The 20875-nt window shown below is 39.7% G+C and overlaps 6 protein-coding genes and 2 long non-coding RNA genes across 13 annotated transcripts in view; 4 read left to right on the top strand and 4 right to left on the bottom strand.

Annotated features, from left to right (window-relative positions):
- Nucleotides 1-42: 42 nt before the first annotated feature.
- On the top strand, nt 43-5738 carry Snx27 (sorting nexin 27). 3 transcript variants are annotated; one of them, XM_069054393.1, is made up of 8 exons: nt 43-338; nt 3339-3441; nt 3509-3725; nt 3797-3990; nt 4040-4190; nt 4240-4400; nt 4456-4824; nt 4875-5738. In XM_069054393.1, the coding sequence occupies exons 1-8, from the start codon at nt 85-87 to the stop codon at nt 4941-4943; spliced, it is 1518 nt and encodes a 505-aa protein (XP_068910494.1). In that variant the 5' UTR covers nt 43-84; the 3' UTR covers nt 4944-5738. The 3 variants fall into 3 exon arrangements, with proteins under 3 accessions (XP_068910494.1, XP_068910496.1, XP_068910495.1); XM_069054395.1 differs by lacking the exon at nt 43-338 and adding an exon at nt 3011-3153; XM_069054394.1 differs by lacking the exon at nt 43-338 and adding an exon at nt 3142-3283.
- Nucleotides 1105-2930, bottom strand: LOC138135624 (uncharacterized). The gene is made up of 2 exons (XR_011161032.1): nt 2789-2930; nt 1105-2736 (listed from the first exon to the last, which is right to left on the bottom strand). It is a non-coding gene; the product is annotated as an uncharacterized lncRNA (long non-coding RNA).
- A 1068-nt stretch (nt 5739-6806) lies between the features above and the next one.
- Nucleotides 6807-7584, top strand: LOC138135623 (uncharacterized). The gene is made up of 2 exons (XR_011161031.1): nt 6807-7313; nt 7367-7584. It is a non-coding gene; the product is annotated as an uncharacterized lncRNA (long non-coding RNA).
- Nucleotides 7585-8045: 461 nt separating this feature from the next.
- Nucleotides 8046-10723, top strand: alka (alkaliphile). 3 transcript variants are annotated; one of them, XM_069054398.1, is made up of 10 exons: nt 8046-8422; nt 8637-8731; nt 8780-8876; nt 8923-9077; nt 9159-9314; nt 9364-9501; nt 9554-9783; nt 9828-9953; nt 10005-10097; nt 10184-10723. In XM_069054398.1, exons 1-10 carry the CDS (start codon nt 8361-8363, stop codon nt 10316-10318), a joined length of 1287 nt encoding a protein of 428 aa, XP_068910499.1. In that variant the 5' UTR covers nt 8046-8360; the 3' UTR covers nt 10319-10723. The 3 variants fall into 3 exon arrangements, with proteins under 3 accessions (XP_068910499.1, XP_068910498.1, XP_068910500.1); XM_069054397.1 differs by having other exon boundaries at nt 8053-8422; nt 8777-8876; nt 10184-10721; XM_069054399.1 differs by having other exon boundaries at nt 8089-8422; nt 8574-8731; nt 8777-8876; nt 10184-10720.
- On the bottom strand, nt 10711-11336 carry Eh (Eclosion hormone). The gene is made up of 2 exons (XM_069054402.1): nt 11073-11336; nt 10711-11022 (listed from the first exon to the last, which is right to left on the bottom strand). Exons 1-2 carry the CDS (start codon nt 11158-11160, stop codon nt 10865-10867), a joined length of 246 nt encoding a protein of 81 aa, XP_068910503.1. The 5' UTR covers nt 11161-11336; the 3' UTR covers nt 10711-10864.
- A 1804-nt stretch (nt 11337-13140) lies between these two features.
- EloB (elongin B) lies at nt 13141-14635 on the top strand. Its single transcript, XM_069054401.1, has 4 exons — nt 13141-13298; nt 13426-13519; nt 13573-13717; nt 14107-14635. Exons 1-4 carry the CDS (start codon nt 13296-13298, stop codon nt 14216-14218), a joined length of 354 nt encoding a protein of 117 aa, XP_068910502.1. The 5' UTR covers nt 13141-13295; the 3' UTR covers nt 14219-14635.
- A 58-nt stretch (nt 14636-14693) lies between these two features.
- HHEX (Hematopoietically expressed homeobox) lies at nt 14694-17763 on the bottom strand. Its single transcript, XM_069054400.1, has 3 exons — nt 17395-17763; nt 14953-15182; nt 14694-14864 (listed from the first exon to the last, which is right to left on the bottom strand). Exons 1-3 carry the CDS (start codon nt 17648-17650, stop codon nt 14712-14714), a joined length of 639 nt encoding a protein of 212 aa, XP_068910501.1. The 5' UTR covers nt 17651-17763; the 3' UTR covers nt 14694-14711.
- Nucleotides 17764-18139: 376 nt separating this feature from the next.
- LOC138135615 (furin-like protease 2) overlaps nt 18140-20875 on the bottom strand; it is a 97899-nt gene continuing 95163 nt past the window's right edge. For both annotated transcript variants that reach the window (XM_069054389.1, XM_069054390.1), the window contains exons 9-15: nt 20671-20858; nt 19998-20154; nt 19674-19945; nt 19370-19614; nt 19079-19316; nt 18854-19026; nt 18140-18794 (exon numbers count right to left, since the gene is read on the bottom strand). In XM_069054389.1, coding sequence (XP_068910490.1) covers nt 18624-18794; nt 18854-19026; nt 19079-19316; nt 19370-19614; nt 19674-19945; nt 19998-20154; nt 20671-20858 — 1444 coding nt within the window. In that variant the 3' untranslated portion in view covers nt 18140-18623. The remainder of the gene's footprint in view (nt 18795-18853; nt 19027-19078; nt 19317-19369; nt 19615-19673; nt 19946-19997; nt 20155-20670; nt 20859-20875) is intronic.

Raw genomic sequence — 20875 nt, forward strand, 5'->3', positions numbered from 1 at the left:
GGATCGAGTTTAAAATCGAGAGGTGGGGATTACGAGTGTAAACCCGACAAACGAACAGCACCCGAAGAACTGTCACGTCAAAATATGGCCGACTCTGATGCGGCCAGAGGTGTAATGAGGGTTGATAATATGAAAGTGCCAAACGGACCCCGTGTCGTAACCATAAATAAAACAGAGACTGGTTTTGGGTTTAACGTTCGTGGCCAGGTCAGTGAGGGCGGACAACTGAGGAGCATCAACGGAGAACTTTACGCCCCCTTGCAGCATGTCAGCGCCGTGTTGGACAGGGGTGCTGCGGAACAAGCCGGAATAAGAAAAGGAGATCGCATTCTCGAAGTGTGAGTTTCCAAACAAGACTCTGGCCTGACAATCGAACGGTTAGGTTAAGGCTCGGGTATCGTTCTATTGATTTTTATTTGCGGCATTTTAAAAGAACTGACAGGTTCAACTGTCTACCCGCTCTCGGGAAAGGTTCTCGTTTTACGATTTTTTTTACGACGGCTCTATGAGATTTCATTTGGCGATGTTGCGGGAAATTGCGTCGGAATCTGCGACTAACGCCGGGACAAGAAAGTAAAAGTAAAAAAAAAAAAACTGATTAATGGTGTGGTCGTGGTGTAAGCGGCTTGGTATGTAGGTATCTACCGGTACACTGCCACAACGTCCTCGATTCGCACACTTTACGTTTATTTAGAAATTCCTCGTTTTAGCCCCCGGGGCTGACAAAAATTTGCGTTTGTAACTGTGATTGTGGTAGCATTGCATTTAGTGATAAACAAAAGACGAGCGGCTGTCAATTGAATTTTGTTGAGTTCGGTACAAATTTAAAAAAAAGTCACAAAAGATCGATTCGTCTGTAGGTTGAAAAAGGAAAATGTGAACCGATCGCATCATAATCCAGAAGGCAAATATTGGGAACATATTGCGATTTGCAAATAGAGCTTAATGCTCATTGTCTCATTTACTTTTATTTGCTTATATACTACGATGTGTATACAAGATCCCTCTCTAGAAGAACCGGCGCTATTGAAGTACATACTCATTTCGAAAAGTATTCACACAGATAACCACTTAGCTAATATGATTTTGAAAAAGATAAAAAAATAATCTGGGAGTACCTCATTGTTAGAAAAATCGATCAAGTTTTTAATAATGTTTACATTTGAATTATACAATTCTTGTATATTTGGTAGGTATTTGTTTAGGAAGCAAGATAAGGAAGTGTTGACCAATTTTCAAATATCTTCTTATCTTGAGGCACACGAGCCACAATTTCACAACTCCAGCTCAGGGGGCAAAGATTTACGATGTTTCTCCATACCTCAACCTGCGGTGGCATTGACCAAGGTTCTTTGCTTCCAAAAAATATTTTTAATCGCGATTCAGTTGCAACAGTGTATAATTTTTTAATAATTTTATGGTGACTGAATTTGATGAAAACAATTTTTTGTGGGTCTCAATGCACGAAACCAAAGTACTTTCAGGTTTGTGTCTAAATTTTTGTCGTGATGAGAGAATCACAAGCTTCGTGCGTCGTTTTTTAGCCTCTCGATAAACTACTTCACCCATTTTGTGTCAAGATGAGGCGACCCTGTGTCAGAAGGTTAACTGAAAAAGAATGATAATTATACACGTTCCTCCGAAACAAGACAGGACAAATTCGGCTCAGACGATTACTACGGAGCGTACACATTAAATGATATTAAATTGGTATTTTAAATTGAAGAATTGATTGTTATTGAGCGGTGTTTGAAGTGGTGCTAAATTTATCGCACTGTTAAATGTTGCTCAAATTTTTTCAATGCCATTGTCACGTCTGTTCAGAATATTTTTAATCGACCACCTTTCATAATTTATTCGTAGTGTTTACACCGAAACTCGGGGGAATTGCTAAGATTATATCACGTAATATTTTTATCTGTATTTATTATTTGAACTTGAAATTTTCAGTTAATAAACGATGTCGAGTCGAGACTGATTAACAGTTTATTGAAAGTGAAATTGGCCGAGTTTCAACAAAAACAGCAAATCTGATCCGTACACCCCTGCAAAAGAAACATCGACAGACACTATCGCATAGTTCATGACGGAAGTGCAGTTCGCTTGATTGATTGCAACGTGCAAAACCGCAGCTTCGCCTTGACTATATTTTTGTGTTTCGTAGAGAGGTGAATAATAAGGTCCGCTGGGCGAAATTTCATCATTAAATATGTGCGGTTAACTATGACAAATGTCTGCGTATTTAAACTTGAGGCAAATGTGTGTTGGGGGAGTAAACCCTCGTGCGGTACTCCAGGGAAATTGATACGTACTATTGCCGCAGAATTTGTCGCCGACTGAAGACCTACAGATATAAACTTTAAAAATGAATTAAGCAGATGACTCGGCATATGTTTCGTGTTTAGTTTAATGGAAATTTACTCTTCGCAACGAATACAGTTTGATAACTGTAAACGAAATGTCGACGATATAATTCCATTATCGGCTGGAACACAATAACACAATATTTAATTGATAGATATTTTGTTTCCTCTCTCTCGTTCTCCCTCTCTTCACATCACAATAGTGTTTCAAAGAAATTTACGTTCACTGGAGTTTTTTGGTCGTAATTTATGCAATTAGAAAGTATTGCACTGACGCATCAATAAAAGATGTAAATATTTTGCGATTTCACCAAAATTATTCAGCTGACGTCCATTTAGTCGTTTCGCTATTATCCAACATGTAATCAAGACTCTTAAAAATCTTTACGTAAGTCTAATAACTATTCTCTAATGACAGTAGTTACCTAAATGGCGTACGCCTCCGACAAGAGTATTCCGGGCTACATGTTTCATACAAAGTACACACGACTCATTAAAAATGGTCCGATGGTTTCCTTATCTCTTGTAACTCGACCAACTGGTTTTCCGTTCTCACTGATTTTGATTTTAAACCGGCCACGCATCTGAACCCACCGATCGGAGAAAGTGTTATCTAATATTCTTATCAAACAAATGTCAGTCGCTATCTTACAGTTGCAAAGATCAATACTCAATTATTGTTATTTTTCGAGGACAAATAACACACTTGTTGCCAACAGTCGATCATTTTGTCCTGCAACATGTTGAGTTACCAAGTTCATGGGAACATTGCATTTAAGCAGAACGGGAGGTATGTCGAGTTGTTTGCCTCGAATAGAATAATTGATAAGACCGATGCATATTAAAATATCCCGTTTGGATGGATTTAGCAGACACCACGGTCGCCCGAGACGCACTACAAGTTTATTTATCATTGCATTGTATTAATTGTCAAGGGCTTGTTCGATATTGTCAATGTGATAATTGTGTTTGCAGTAATGGGGTGAACGTAGAGGGCGCCACCCACAAGCAGGTGGTGGATCTGATCAAGTCCGGTGGCGACGTCCTCACCCTCACCGTGATATCTGTAACACAACAGGTATGATGAGTTGGTAATAGCGTTATGGGTGAAATTTTTAGTACAATTAATCTGTTTCCTGTTGTAGGAGGCGGAAAGACTGGAACCCACCGACGATAATCAGGTGTACTATGACTATAGCGAAAAACGTTCCCTGCCCATCAGCATACCGGACTACCATTACAACGAGCGAGGGGGCGAGCGGTACGTCGCTTTCAACATATACATGGCCGGGAGGCACCTCTGTTCCAGGAGGTACCGGGAGTTTTCCAAGCTGCACTGCGACCTCAAGAAGGAATTTATAGGTGAGCGTAAAGTTTTACGACCGTCGATGTGTTTATCTGGACGCGGAAATGTTTACGATTGTTTACTGCAGGTTTTACTTTCCCGAAGTTGCCGGGGAAGTGGCCGTTCAATTTGAGCGAGCAGCAGCTGGACGCTCGCCGAAGAGGCCTAGAACAGTACTTAGAGAGGGTGTGCGCCGTTCGAGTAATAGCCGAGTCTGATATTATGCAAGAGTTCCTTACGGATCAGGACGACGACAACAACAGCAGTCCTGTCGATCTTAAAGTAGGCGGTTGGATTTTGTAAAATGTTTGTATTGGTGGAGCTTGTTTAGGTATTACTACCTGATAGAGAAGTGGTGACCGTGTCGCTGAAGAAGAGCGCGAACGCGGACGAAGTGTACGAGGCCGTCGTCAAGAAGGTCGCCATGAACAAGCGAGTATCAAAATATTTTTACCTGTTTGAAATAGTCGAGTACAATTTTGGTGAGTTGTGGAGGTTTCTCGCTTAAGTCGTCTCAACTAGTCTTTGTAGAACGTAAATTGCAACCAAACGAGTACCCCCACAACCTATACATACAGAATTACAGTACGGCGACAAGTACGTGTTTGTGCATACGAAAGTGGCTGTTTTCCATATCGAAAGAGTTGAGTCTGATGAACGACACCCAGGCGACGTCTTACATCTTCTGGCAGGTACACATCGCCTCAGGTTCGGTCTTACACGTTTCTCTATCTCGGCGCGTTTCAGTCCGTCGACGAGGTGAACCGGGGATACATCAACGCCGGCGAGCGCCTCTACCAGCTGAAGGCGCTCCAAGACAACACCAGAGCCTCCGAATACCTGAAGCTAGCCCGCGAACTCCCCGGCTATGGCGAAGTCGTCTTCCCCCACTGCGCCTGCGATTCCCGCAAGGACGGGCACGTGGTCGTCGCCGTGGGAAGCACGGGGATCAAACTGCACGCGTGCAGAGAAGACGGCACGCTCGAGAGCCAAGTGGTGGTGCTCCAGTGGGACACGATCAGACAGTGGGAAGTGGACGACGAAGGAATGGCGTTCTGCTTGAAGTACAACAGATCGGATAAAACGCCGAGATGGTTGAAGATCTTCACCCCTTATGTAAGATAGCACGACGCGCCCTGCATAATGACGCGAACGTAATGTTTCAGCACCTCTATCTGATGGATTGCTTTGAGAGGATTATCGAGGAAAGTAAATGGCTGGACACGGGCGAATGACTCCCTCCAATATCGTATTAGATCTACAGATTGCATATTAAATATGTTGTTAAATTGTATTATAATTATTTATACTGTACGAATAGTATTATATTCGCTACTAATTTATGTGATGTTATCGATATGTATATTTTGGTTGACAATTATTTCAAGACCATAAATCTAAAAGTTGTTAAAATTCTTGTTACTGTATTTTTTTATTATATCATTTGTGTTCGAGCACAACTCATCGATCTACTAGAGGAATTAAAAAAAATTCATGTGATAGTTTAAAATTACTAGTGCGTAGTTATCTGTATATATAGAGATAGTGTTTCATGTGATCATAACTTTGCGCAGCACTGAACTTTCTTAATTCGGTTTCAATTCTCACGTAGTGTAAAATTCTCTGGGACCTAATTGTGAGTTCTTTTCGCACTGCCAGTTCTTTGTTTGTTTTATTTCTCTCTCTCTAAAACTGTTTTTAACATGTTGCTTGAAATTATTATGTTATAGCGATGCCGTTTCTTACTTTGTATATTAAATAGTGATAATCAGATTGCAATCTCGTATTATGACGATATTTTAAGAGTGTATATACTAAATTGATGGGGTAGCTCAATTAATTTAGTTCTCCTAGACAATTATCCTGCAGTGTGGGATTTTTTTATATAATTACAGTATCCATATGAATAGTGTTTCTCTACTAAAATATTTATTTCTGTTGATAACAACTTGAAAACTCTATTGTTAATAGCATCTTAAGATTTGGCTGTTATGCACTAAATTCTAAAATATATATCTACTTAACAACCACGTCTCAGTCTATTTTGAGGACCGCTGCTTTCAGACAAAGCAAAGACACTTTCCCTCCGGCAGCACAGACAACTGCAATATCCACCAAAAGAGTAAAGATTTGGTTTAATAAAAACTATAAAGGCTCATGTTTTTTGATTACGCAAGTCTGAGACAAAGAAATAAAAAAGAACCTAATGGAAAATTTTGTAAGCGTCATGTTTTCGGAAGGTCGAATCATGTAAAGATTCGACTTTCCACTGTCAAGGTTATAGTTCATGTAATTGAATTTAGATAATAAATTCTGCAAAAATAATAAAAAGAAAGAGAATTGATTATGAAAACAACTTCCTGAATTAATTTAAAAAAAAATTAAATGATAGGATATGCCACCAATTATACACCGGTGAATGGGAAATGTATACACAGTTTCTGTCCAGAACCAAGTTCCAATAAAACCTGCTGCATTTCGAAACTGCGTTTTATTTCGCTATGAATGCATTTTCCGATGCACCGCATCTGCGTAATGCCTTCAGGTGTGAAAATATTTTTACAAGCTTGGGAGAAATCTTTGTGGGTAAAAAGTTGAAATAAGTCACTGGTTCAGTGGAAACATCAACACATTTTATTTGAGAAATCGCTGCAGGAGGTAAATAAATCGGTGGATATTTATGGCTCGATGGAAATCGAGCGAAGAATAGGAAACCCTTCAGGAACTCCAAACAAAGTAACGCCCACCCCTTAACAAACACCTTGTTTTTTCCACCCCCAGCGATAATGACATACGGTGATAAATTGTGTTCATAAATAATGAAGCCTCTCGATTTTCCTATAAAGTCAGAGTTGGGGGTTGATCGCAGCCATTTACAAGAAACAAGCGACAGGGTAAAATGGTAAGAAAATTGTATTGATAGAGTAGAGTTTTATTTAGCAACGGTACAAAGAGAGTGATAATGAGCTAGAATAATTTTCTAGGGATCATTCGGACTGATTATAGCACTGCTGCTGATAGGAATAATCGAGAACTGCATTTGCGGCGCATCCATTCCAGTCTGCATTACGTGAGTATTTGTCAAAAATCCGGCAGTAACGAGCAAGCTTAGGAGCCGCTGTTTTTGGACGCACGGCAACGCAAAAACAAACCAAATTTCGAAAGTTTGCGACACTCGTCGAAAGCCATATTATATGACCTCCGAACTGAGACCCGGAGCCCAAGTCTATGTCCCTTTAGAGCAAGTCACGCCCCAAAAATCTCCAGTTGTCAAAGTGCAATGTTCGGCCACTTCGCAAAGTTCACGGTACTCGCGGAAAACGGTTAGAGCGTCCAGCATGACAGGAGACGCTCCTCGGCCGATTCTGGGAACAAAAGTACCATTTCCTCGAGCTATACTGGGACGCAAAGAGTACTCGACCCGCGACGACGACACCTACCTCACGAAGGAGTTCCGCTCGTTGACCAGAAACATGCAACAAGTCAAAATCAACGACGAAAAGTCCACACCCAAGAAGACGAACAGTTGCAGTTTGTGATTTATTTGTGTTCGCGAGTTATTTTCGGGACGTGTTTGCTGTAAATTACTTTATGGAAGTGACGATGTAGAGTGGTCGTCGCTTCGGTAATGATTTTCATATTGGCTCTTATGTTTCAGAAATTGCGTGCAGTGTAAACAGATGTTTGGACCGTACTTCCAAGGAAAAGCCTGCGGAGATGCTTGCATCACGAGCAACGGCAATCTGATGCCCGATTGCAACAATGCAGGAACTCTAGGCAACTTCTTGAAGCGTCTTTACTAGTTACAAACTCTCGATGTTGTATTTACCTGTTAAGTCGACGGAATTGGGAAATAAATGCGTTAACACATCAAAACTATTTTTTCCATCAACCAAAATCATCCATTAAATATTACTTCACGTCAAATCATTTGTTGCACTATTTGACGGTACGAACAGTGCTGCCAACGATACAACTTAATTATAATGCCACCGATCGGACATATTGGTCCGGCGCATCCACCATAAATGCTTAAGCTACTCTACTTTGACACGACTATTTACGTTTCATTTTAATCCGGAGCTGTTCACTTGTCCGATTTATTTTAATTAAACCTCTGGAATTCGAATTTGCATATTTTAGCAGATTTGTTGATTAAAACATCACAGGAATGTTAATTAAATTCGCCAATTACTACTATTTATTTCAGCCTTCTTATCCATGCGGAAGTACAATCAATGTCGATTGTAACAGTTATGATAGAAACAGTTTAACAAATTAATTCGCTCCGTTGATACTGTATATTTGTCATATGTTAAGCATTCCGCGACTAAACCAGACGGAAACGGAAAGAATCATTCAATAAATTACGAACAACTCGCTAATTGCATTTTAGTTACTCCTTTGATGTAATTGATTCACGTGCCGCCTTCCCTATTATTGACAAATTACCGTATACACTGTAATTTTTTTGTAGTTTAGAGCAGAGCACGTGAGAGAGGCGATGACGAATCCGTCTAAAGAATACATTATTTAAAAGAAAAACCTTCATTTAAGCTCTAGTGTTAACCGAAAAATTCTCGCTAATTTAATTTGGTGCGAAGGTTTATTTGTGGAACTTTACTGACAACTCTATCGAGCTGTAAAATGAGATGTGTGACAAATTTCTCGTGAAAATGTTGCCACGAGTCAAACACTTATTGCTATGGTTCTGGTAAGTAAAGTGGACAATTACTCGATGCACTTTAAGTTAAAAAGAAACAAAATGACAATCTTGTAGTTATCCAGACCCCGGAAGTGATTTTAACTTTGATTTTTAATTGTCTGGCGACCCGATTTTTATAATCTTCAATCGTTTGTTCCAGACTCTTAAACAACACAATAACAAACATTCAATTGAAGTTCTTTTCGTATTTTTGCTGTTCTAGGTTTTTTGCAGCATGGCCGTGTCATGCTTTGGTCCCAAAACCTAGAACCTTATTCAACAAATCGAAAAGCATCATCCCCGATTATTACGTCAAAGGTAAAAACTCACACTTTTTTGCGCATCTAGACCACAAACTTTCAGAAGTTCGACCCCCTACTTTGCGTGGAGTTCCAATAGAAGTAGAGTTTAGCATGAAAGTTGTCGACATCAACTCGATCAACGTGGAAGACATGGATTTCAGGTGAGCGCAACAACTTGTCCTCAACTTTCTTCATCGTCTCTTCTAGGATGGACATGTTCTTGAGCCAAGAATGGAGCGACGCGCGGATAAAAATCCCCGAAGAGATGTTCGAATACGGAGACGATTCCATCACTCTACCTTCGCAGTATTTCGAGAACTTGTGGCAACCAGATCTGTACTTCTTGAATTCAAAAGTCGTGGGTGAGTCGATATGACATTTGTTCCCAAGTGTGACGTCACACTTTCGGCGGGGGATTCAAATTCTGACGCGTGTTGTTGCAGAGATTGCCACTTTGACACACAAATTTTCCTCTGTGACGTTGTTTAGGAACAAGACCATCAAGTACTCGGCGCGTATGCACGCCATTGTTGCTTGCCAAATGGAGTTCCAGCATTATCCGATGGACACGCAGATGTGTCCCATCAATGTGGAAAGCTGCAAGTATTTTAATTTGTTCCAAACGGAAACAAAACAATTTTGTTGTAGTTTCCTACAACAACAATAAGATGCGTTTGAAGTGGTCTGAAAGCGGTGTGACTGTCAGTCCAGAGTTGAAGTTGCTCCAGTACAACATTCTACCTCTAGTGTTGGACGAACAGAACATCTACACCGGAGAGAAAAATGGTTACACCGGTATCACACCACTTGAAACAACTTCTCATAACCACACTTTTAGGCAATTTCTCCAGATTGGTCGTCAACTTCCGATTCGAGCGCCAAATCGGCCACCACTTGATCCAAACCTTTGCACCATCATCCCTAGTAGTGGTACTCTCCTGGTTCAGCTTTTGGCTAGGTCTGGATGCAGTACCAGGACGAGTGACTCTACTGGTGACATGTTTGCTGACCCTCGTAACCATGTTTACCGGCTTGCGCTCAGACATACCAGCAGTGGCTTACATCAAGGTATTGTGCAGTACTTTTGGGACAAACACTCTAGTGACTTGCAGGCCCTAGACTTGTGGATGGCTGGCTGCATGTTGTCGGTCTTTGCAGCTTTGGGCGAGTTTGTGATAGTGAAGGTGTTGGATGGGAAATACCAAGCGATGAAGAAGAAACAGTGCGAAGAAGCTATGGTAAAAAATATAACAGGTGGGGGTGGTGACTCCAAGACTATTCTTTTGTAGGAAGCTGCAATGACGCCTTGGAATCACATGGGCAAGTCGGGCCTTTCCCGAAAACGAGTCAGTCATGCAGTGATTCCACTGCATTGGAAAAATGTAAGAAATTAACTGGATGCAAGATAAATGTTAAAAAAAATCTGTAATACGAGGATGAAGCGCGAATTTTTTTATTTCTCTTTCAGGATAAAGGAAAAGAAAAAATTTTGTGGCACCAAGTGGACAGAGTCTCCAGGATAGTTTTCCCAGGACTGTTTTTCACTTTCTGTGTTGTGTACTGGACGACACTGATATTTGGTCGCTCGCCAGTACTGCTTTAGCACCACAACGAAGAGTTTGTGTAAATATTCGTCATACAAAAGCAATTTATTTACGCATTCGTCTATTTTGTTTTCTTATTTTTAACTGGAATTGGTGTATTACGTAATTGTCTAATGGGAATTTCCATATTTTGATCGAAGAAGTTTGAATATTATTATTCGGCTAGAAACGTTTCTGATGCAATTATTATTAAATTCCTCAAGCTTTTAGTTATGTGCGAGTGTTTTGTAACTGAAATGTAATAAGAACTACATAAAGTAGGTTGAGACAAATGAAACAGGTTTCTAGTCCAACAATTTGTGAAATGAGATTTGCGCGATTGATGACGGTTACGTTTTCGAGAACTGGTTAATAATTTTTTTGTTAGGCTCATTTCTTAGAAAAATCTCGGTTAATTTATGTAATTTATTTTAAATATAAATACTCGTTAAATAAATATAAAACAACATCACAGGCGTAATAATTAAATTAACAATAAATTAAACATCAGCGACTGGTTGAAAACATGTTTGGCATTTAACGAAGCGTCCACATTTCTCCATCCTTCATTCGAACTTGTTCAGAAAGGGCGCAATCGAAGCGATATCTTCGCAATCCGGAATGATTTTGCCTTTGAATTTGACGCAAGCGTCGGCGCACAATTGTCCTTCGAAGTAAGGACCAAACATCTTCTTGCACTGGGCGCAGTTGCGTATGCAGACTCCTGCAAGTCGGGAAGATTAAAATGAAAGCGGGAGGCGTTTTGAGACTCACCGATCGGATTGGCCTCAGTCAGGAGGAAAGCTGAGGTGAGGAGGACGAACAGGGCGGCCCCCAGAAGGTTTCTCGTCCTGCAGGCCATCTCGTCGTTTCTTTTCTAGTCGGCAGGGAACAAATCAAATTTGATAAAATCATCTAATAAGCGATGACAGTGTTGACAGGTACTGGTCGACAGTCGTTTTGCGATTGAACGCGAATAAACAATTTCACAACGATGTTAAGCTGAGGCTGGGAACTTGGCGACTAAAAATGTTACGAATTTCATCCAGTTTTAAAGAAGTGGTGAACAAAGAGTGATGTTTTAGCCAATCATGGGTTTTGAATGTTTTGTAAAAATTCTTTAATTTTATCCTTGTTTCGCTCGGTCAGTAATGGAAGCAAACGATCATAAACAATTTTATGAATCAGGTGGATTTTATAGTATTTACCGTATTAGACGGGCTTCCGCAAGGACGAGAGACCCGGATCTCGTTTAAGACAGTTCCGTGATTCTATTGCTCTTAATTGTTCATTCAAATATTCCACTTTTATGCTCATCTGTGGGTGTCACTTCCTACCAACCAAGCGAATTTTTGGAATTCGCAATGCCACACCATTTTCAAATTAACATCTTCTAAATCAAACATTTTGTATTTTTTTTCCTGTAAATGTTGATGAGCGATCGAAGACCAATCGAAATATGCAAAATGATTTCTATTTATAGCAGGATTTTATTAAAAAGGTTCAATAACATTACTCGGAAGTGTACCCGAGAACAGGATGTAGCGGAGTGATTCCCCACGAGACTGATGCCGAACTTACAAAAAATCTCGTTAGCAATGACTTTCAAAACAGGATTTACTGTAATTAATTGTTATACACGTGGAACTTTACTACAGCACCACAACACGGACTGGTTTATCGCTTCACCAATTTTTCCTCGCACAAATTCTAGGATTTTCTATCCAACGGAATAATCTCGAGATTGTTTGAATCTGGTCGAATTTAATTTGGTAGTTTTACGGCAAAAAATCATCTCGACGATTAAATTTCAGCTTAAGTGTCCAAGTCTTGAATAATGAGCGCTCGGATTTTGCCATAAACCATCTAATTAGACTTTAGGGCAAGTCGTAAAAGCAAGCAGAAGCGTCGTAAAAAATTATAATAAAGTGCGAGGGAAGAGCAATTTTGGTGTTAAATTTTATTGAGACTTTGGGTTTAAATTTGCACAAAAACATTAAGCTGAACAGACAACACTTAGTGGATCTTACATTTCTTTTCGAACGTTGAACAGCTACTGGAATTAGAGGAGATACCCGCAACATATATATGTTTTTCGTTAAGTGCAAGCTCCAGGATCTAATGTAATTATCTGGTGAAGTAGTTTTAAGTAATTTTCTTCCCTCGATAAAACGCCTTCGGGTATCAGATTCACTGAACAGAATCGGATCAAATTTGCTGACACACATAACTTGTGTCTGGTCCGATTTATAAATCTGATGTAACGTTATTACATTAAATTTGAGGATCTAAGTTGTGGATCTGGTATGAACTAGTTAAATAATTCGATTCCTAATCATTGACAATTTAAATTTTACCAGTTGGACATGTTAGATTTGACATTCTAATTTCTTCTTTTCTATTCTGTCCACCGCGGAAGTAGGAAATAAAGTAGATTTTACGTAAAAACGGAAAACGGTATCACTGGTTCACCAAATAATATATCCATCAAAAGTACTAGTACTAGATCTAACTTCATGTACAATTATTAAAAAAATTATTCTGTACTATTTTGCGCATTGTTGTCATTTTTGAATTTGGCGCTTTGTGGGTTGCGCCACCTGGCGGTTGCCCTCGATGCGCCATCTACGACCACCTGTGCGTACAATTTGTTCATTATCAAATATAGCACGTACTATTTTATCACACTTGGTAGTATGCACTTTGTATGACACGTTTTCCATAGTATTTCATCTGTTCTTGTGATTTTTGCGAGAACCATGTGCGTAACCCCGTCAATTGGCGTCATTTTTAAATTTCGCGCGAATGAGCGCGCCATCTGGCGGTTGCCCTGGACGCGCCATCTACCACCACCTGTGCGTACAACTTGTCCATTTTCAAGAGGCATTTCGATAACAGTGGTTGTACCGATTGTGATTATTTAGGTTAACAATATTAATGAAAATTCCAGATAAATTATTATTTTTGCAAAAATAACGCCGACGTAATACTCACAACATGGTAAGTCCCCGAAAGTTGTAGGTTTTTCTAGGTGTATTTCGCAAGCCCGTCTGTCTATGCCATTTTGAATGACTTAACCTAAAAACGACGATGATATTGTATAATTTCGACGGTGCGAACATTTCAGGACGTCTTTTTGATGATCCGGAGGAAGAAGTTGACGATTTTTACCGATGCAAAAGACACGACCACCGTCCTTGAACTGAAAAAAATCATTGAAGGTAAGAGTTTTTACCCAGTTTGTGTGTGTTGTTTTATGCAGTTGTCGCATCAGGGATCTTGAAAATACCGCCTCAGGACCAGCAGTTATTCAATAAAGACAACACTATTATGAAAGACGAACAGATGCTCCAGGATTATGGATTGACTTCAGTTACGGCCAAGGCACAGAGCCCAGCCACAGTGGGCCTGGCAGTAAGGTTAGAATTTTTTATTTGTTCGCAAATTATTTAATATGTTGTTGGGATTTTGAAGGATTTTTCCCAATCATTCTCTTATCAACTCAATTTTGACGCTGTTGCTTTTATTTGTCTTTTCAAGACCACTCTAACCTCCAATAACATCAAAATAAACACAAAAATAAAAATGTTGACGCGCGTTTTGCCAATCCCGGTTTGATTTGACGGTGCCAATTGAACACCTAGTTTTTGGCCGACGAAAGACCACACGTTTTTAGTGCGTAAAAACGTTATTATTTTGGCGATATTTTTTTCGTCGTTTGTTGCTTCTTGTTGTATGCTACACACGTGGACGAGCTAGTTGCGCCCGATTGGGCCAACTGCGATCACTTAAAATGTCCTAATTGCAGAGAAACTGTTGATACTTTTGAACATCTGGAGCTGACTCCGTACTCGGCTCCGCCAGACCTACCAGACGTCATGAAATCTCAGGAAGCTAACGGGCAGGAACAGTCTTCCTGAATTTGTTTCATTTACATCGATATTTGGGAATGATGTTTAGCTATAACCAAAAGGTTGCGCGACAAAAACGTTTTATTAACATAGTTTTCATTTCTTTCATAACTGAATTTATTATAGTTGTCTATAATAAAGTCAAGAAATATTGTTCTTTTTTTAATTTATTGCATACATAATAATTAATGAATGATTACAATGTTTGTAAAATAATATTGTGATAGTTTTTTATCTTTAGGATATGTAATAACAGTGTTCAATGTTTAATTTCTTTTTGTAACATATACCTACCTACAGCTTATTCTACAAGTTATGTTTTGTATATCATAGGTTAGACTGAATTTGATTAGAGTAAATGTTTAGTATATTTTTTTGAAAGTTTCGGATTCGTAAGAGTAAATTAAAACAATTTCATTTGAGAAACTCATTGTTGTTTAATTCCCAGTTGAAGAGCTTAACTCGTCCATAAACACAAAACACGTAACGCTTGCAAACTTTATTAGTTACTTTGAGATTTCATTAACACTTCATTAGGTTTTTTACAAACCAAGTTGTGTTTGTCGTCGAATTTCGTCGATGTCACCGCATCACTCGAAGAAACCGAATTGCAGCGTCTCCATTTTGCTCTGCGATTTTGGAACCACGTTTTCACCTGAAACAATTGCCATCACAGATCTGTCACGCTCGACTCAGTGCGATTGAGGCGCCACCTACGACAGACTCGTCACACTAACGCTTACCTGACGGTCGGTCAGTTTGAGGGAGTCGGCCAACAATTTTCTGTCTTCGGGACTGAGATATTTGTGCGAGGAAAATCGTTTTTCTAACGCGTCAGTTTGGTTCGCCGTGAATCTCACTTGTCCGCCTTTTCTTTTCGAAAAATGACAGAATTGCGGGAAAAAGTTGAGAGCGAAGGAGGAACAGTTGGGCCAGAAGTGTCCTCTCGTGTACAAGTTCGGATAGGACATGGCTGTAAACAGAAGAATATTTAGGGGAATTTGAAAATGTTTTGTTGCACCACATGATCAAATTAAAATGCCATCCAAGTTATCCATGAAAAAGACAAGTTGAAATTTTGACATTAAATACCATTACTGCCATTTTGTATTTTGTCAAGTATTAAACAGAAACGTGCTTTAATATTAAGAAGCGTTAAAAAAAGTGCCATAGCGGTTCATTTTTGCACGCATTTTGCGTTAAAAAAAGTACCGTAGCGTGTCATTTCTTAACGCAATTATAAAATTTTTCATTCATAATTAGTTTTTTAACGAGTTCGTAAATTGGGATTTTTTTTGGCATGAGTGGGCCAATTTAAAACGCGAGTAAAACGAGCGTTTTAAAGGTCCACGGGTTCACACAGGAGAAAATTTTCAAAATTTGAGTGTCGAAAAAATTGTTATCTAAACTTACAGGCGCCAAAAATTTTTGTATGCAACTTGTTACTAAAGTATCTTTTTTTACTCGGCGGAATGGCAAATTTTCCTTCTCGTAAAAAAAAGTATTACATACTTTACTCACTTGTTGCATAAATAACTATTTTTCTACCCCCATGTTTAAAATGCCATTTCTCGCATATGTTTCCATGACGCTAAGTTATCTTTTAAATACATCTTGACAAGCTGTGACTTTGTGCGCTTTAGTCACGAGGTGAAGTTAGCAATGGGCTTTTTAGTCACGGGCTAAAGTTAGCTCAAGTTAGTTGTCACTTGTCAATTGACGTTTATCAGTTTCGAATTTTGTGTTTCACTTAACGTTTAATAAACAAATTACTATTTGTTTTGTTTATTTGGTCGTAGAAAAAGTATAGTATGCTACTCGTTTATTAAACACTCGCTCCACTCGTGCCTAAAGTGCCGTTTATAAATCTGGTTGCATAATGTACTATTACAAGATAGTTTTTACTGACCATACCATAACAATTTATGGTTAAATTCTACTTTGCGATGGACAGGTGACAGTTCTCTAACAGGTATTTACATAAAAATTCGGCTAAGACGATGAATTTTGTGTTTCGTGAGTAACTTTGATGGAATTTTTTTGATCGTATGGTAGTTCGCGATGGGTGTGCGAAGAGATTGTTATCAGCAGTAATTAATAAAAACCGCTGTCTTATCTTGTTATTTTTTTTATTTGAGATTAGTGATTTTTATGACGTGAGATTTGCTTTTGCATAAAATGCGACGGCAGCTGCGCGTTCACTTATCGGAAATATTCTTGTACACATATTTATAAAAATCAATTAATGAAACTATTCATCATTAATGTTAATAACAAATTGACATATCAGGATTTAGTGTATGGGTTGTTTGAACACATTTGATGGATGAAACCGATAATAACCACTCGGATTGTACGTAGCAGATTAGAACCTAATATGTTGTTCATTAATCAAGAGTTAATTTGGCAGGGAATGTCTGATGGGCACTCGAGTTTGTCTCATTGCACAAGAAAAAAGTCGAGAGTTCGGTATAAAATTGGGATCTAATTTATTTGTCTTTGAAAATCCGCCAGCGGCGTCCTCTTTCGGCTTTTGATCAATCACTCGTGGATAATTCAATCTGTCAAGTAATTTGATACGTTCGAATAAAGTGTCAGATTAAGTAAATTATCGAGTTATCGCTGTTTCCTACATTTTAAGGAATCGTGTCAGCCTTGAAAAGAAATCTAAATTTTTATCCTATTGGTGACCGCCGATGCGGATTGAGGTCTTCCTTTGGTTGCAACGACGTAGCTAAAAACCCAATTAACCCGCCGCATGTTTGACGGAAGTTTAAATTTTTATGGTTTTAAGAAAGGCGATAACGGTAGGATTTTGTTTAAGTTAAGTTTAAGATAGTACAACACTAAAATGTGGAATATTTGGAACGAATATCACACGTGCCCATCGGAAATATTTTCAAATGATGTATTTTTCATTTTCTTGTTATCTTCTCTTTCTTGATAGTTAACAATCGACCGCGAATTTAAAAACGAATAAATCGAGCTGTACAAAAATTTTAAGTGAAAGGGAAACACCTTTCTTAAAAATCGAACTGAAGTATTGAAAAAGAGTGAAAGTTGTTTTTTGTATGACGTTTTACAACATAATTTTTAAAATACATATATTTTTTAATTGAAGATGCACTTAACGTTTTAAACGTATCTTACGTAATAATTTTGTTGTATCGATTAGATTTGCTCACCTTTTGCTTTGTAGACGTCGTAGTAATCTGGACTGGGGTACAATCTGTCACTGCTGCACCAATTAATACAAGAATCGGGACCTGAGTGTGGTTCACTTATAGATCTGTAGTACTGAAAATTCTTACTTAGCAACGTCTTTTGTAAAATACTGTTGTTTGCCGGTAGCATCGAGTGCTCCGAGTTTTTCTTTTCGAATTCACATTTTCTTCGGACATTCGTGTCCGCTTTTAAAATGTCGTCGATCCGAAAAGACATTTCGCAAAACTTTGAAACTAAAAAAATACGATACGCGAGTTAAGTAGAGCGCTCTTGACGATGCGGTCCTCGACAGAGGGGTTTTGTCGAGTTTATGCTTCCAATTATTTAACAATTTGTTTTATGTAGTATGGAGATAGCGGTTTGGGCTAGGGATTTACAAAGACCGCTTGGATTGGTTAGTGTTATCAAATTGCAACGACTATTGTTTCCGTTTTTTCAGCGATTAGATTCATTGTAATGTGTCCTTCCTTCCTCACGGCTTCTTTGCTCCCGGTCTAATCTATTTGTATGTATCTGCACCATAGTTGATACGGCAATTGCTAAATTAATTCGATATCGAACCGGCCAAGTTGAATATTCGCTGCGAATTATTTTCCGTCAACCTCGTCGCCTTCGTAATTTTTTAAAATCTTTTATTATGTGGGATCGGTGAAAGGATTGTACAAAAAAAAAACTTATTCGTGCGAAAGCGTAAATGAAAAATAATTAAAAAATATACATCTTTATTAAACCAAAAAACCTGCCGAGCCAGAACATAACATAAAGAAAAACATGAAAAAAAAAAAATAGTACGGATTTGGTATCGTTGGATTTGATGGTAAATTTTCATAAATAACATTGAAACAATTATCTATTGATTATATACAAAGTGTACATTTAAAAATAACTATATTTACGACATGAAATATCAAGAGCACTTAAGTTTCGCATCTTAAAATTTAATCTTTTTTTACATTGAGCTGTCTTCATTGATAATAGTAAAAACATCTTATAAAATAACACATAGGATTTTGGTACAAGTGGTAATCATTTCGTTTCATGAAGGGATTCACAATATATACAAATACAACCTGCAATAAATTATTTGTCAAGCTCGGACAAGCCCAACAAAGTCATCATTTAGTATAAAACACAACACAGGCAATGAAGACAGTATTATAATCATATTTACACACTCGTTTTTGATCATTTAACAAGCAGTCCGATCAGGTTTAGGTGTTACTAGATTGTGGCCCTCTGAACTGTCGGAGTCGCTGGAATCCCCATCACTCACAGCCACTACGTTGTAGTTGCATGTTACTTTAGGTTTTTTGATTGATACCCTGCTGTAGCCTCTCTGCGCTGCCTGAATACTGTTTTTCTGAAAAAACACCGGCCCGACTAGGACCAATCAACGACAAAAACAAACCAATGACTCACCTGTAGAACTATAAAAACTGTTACAAAAAGTATGACTACACATAAAACGGCGATTATTGCCAAACCCGTTATGAAATTGAAAGGGCTGATCAATTGTAAAGTCGACACTGGCTGGGCAGACAGTAGCAGAGCTTGCACGTCTATCCGCCTTTTGTCCTCTTGCATTTTACAACCTGAAACGAAACGCAATTCATCGCATTCCCGAGCGCTTTTTATTTAGCGAACCTATACAGTTCCGGCAAGAATAATGGCACTTTTGACATCCATATTCCGTCTTGTAATAACCCTCGGGGCAATCGGGCCGACACTCTCCCGACAAAAGTTGCCAACCCTCCGGACAATTTACGCATTGATTGTGTCCCGGCCCGCTGCACGTTTTACAACTCATGTAACATCTCGAGCACACTCCTTTATCGCTGTAGTACCCTGCGGCGCACGTGGAACCACATTCTCCACTTTGCAGCTGAAAAAGGAGTCGGTCAAGTACGTGATCGAGACCGTCGTCGATAACCTCACTTGCAGACCGGCTATGCACTCGCTGCAGTTGGTCTTGGAGACGCATTTGCTGCAGGTGTGCAAGCAGGGTTCGCACAGACGCGATCCTTTGTCATGGAAGAAGCTTTTATCACAGACGGCGACGCACCGCGTCCCTTGGAGGATCAGGGGGCTGGCGCAGGAGAGACAAGCGTGTTCGGTGGGGCCGTCGCAGGACTCGCAAGTCGAGTGGCAAGGCTTGCACAAGCCGCCGTCGAAATATTGATCTGCCGATAAAAAAATAATGCATGTGTGCCGCCGCCCCACACCGGGGAGCCGTTCTTACCGATGTCGCAGCGGTCGCTCCCGTGCGGCACGCACCGACCCTTCGAGTTGACCTGCCAGTCCTCCAGACACGATATGCAAGTGGTCTTGTTACATTCCGAACATCCCGGGGGGCACTCTATACACTCGTGCTGGTGCGGATCCGCATAGTGATGAGCCGGACATTCCTTTACGCAACGACCTTCGTGCCAGAAGCGCTCCTCACCGCAAGAGATGCATTGGGAACTGTTCGAACCCTTGCACGTTTCGCACGTCTCGTGGCAGGGGGCGCACCTGAAAACGCCAAACGTTTCCACCTGAAAAAATACCGGATCGACAGGCTCACGTGTAGTCCTCCGTTTCGTACGTGTTCGTGGGGCAGGAGGCGAGGCATTTGTTCTGATAGAGCAGGAGGTGGTGGTCGCAACTCGTGCAGTGGTCGGGGCGGTCCTGGCAGCCCCCGCAGTTCGGCTGACAAGGCGTGCAAGTCTTCACAGAATAGTCTGCAACAAACAAACGTCTTTCCCGGTTAGAAATTGACGACAGAACGACGAACTCAATGATAAGGATAAGATATTTGCAATTTGCCGAAGAGTTTGTTGCTAAAAATAGAAGAACCGCTCGCCGTTGAGGCAGCATTCTAGTCTGGAAGACGATATTTTATACATTTTGGTGTTTTGTATTTTTTTTACAGTATAAAACTTTTTGTTTTGAGACAATAAAAAAGTAATTAGGTTAGGATAGGTTACGTAGATCTTCAGATATTATGGTGGCCATTTTCAAAAACATAGTTTCGAAAGAAACGCGTTTGAAGTTTTTTGTACACGCTACGAGTATAAATACGTCAATTTTAGGATTTTCCGGGTAGGGTTTAGTTCTTTTCTTCAAGAAAAAGCTACTGGAAAAAAATCAGATTCTTAGAGTAGAACATTTCCCTCGTACAATTTTCGGTCACGGATCGCACGCCGTTATCTAGCGTGCCGTGGATTCGGAGTCACCTGGAGCAAGCAGTCCCTTACCTTCGAAATAACCTTCGGGACACTGTTGCAGACAAATATCCAGATCGATAACTCTCACATGACCTGGGGAACACGTAAGGCAACTTTTTTGGTCTGGACCGGTGCACGTTTCGCACGCCTCATGACAGGGTTGACAAACGCCTTGGGAATCGGCGTAGCTCCTAGGTGGACACGTACTGACGCAAGTCCTGAAAGCGACAAACGA

This window comes from Tenebrio molitor, chromosome 7 (assembly GCF_963966145.1).
Source record: "Tenebrio molitor chromosome 7, icTenMoli1.1, whole genome shotgun sequence".
Lineage (NCBI taxonomy): Eukaryota > Metazoa > Arthropoda > Insecta > Coleoptera > Tenebrionidae > Tenebrio > Tenebrio molitor.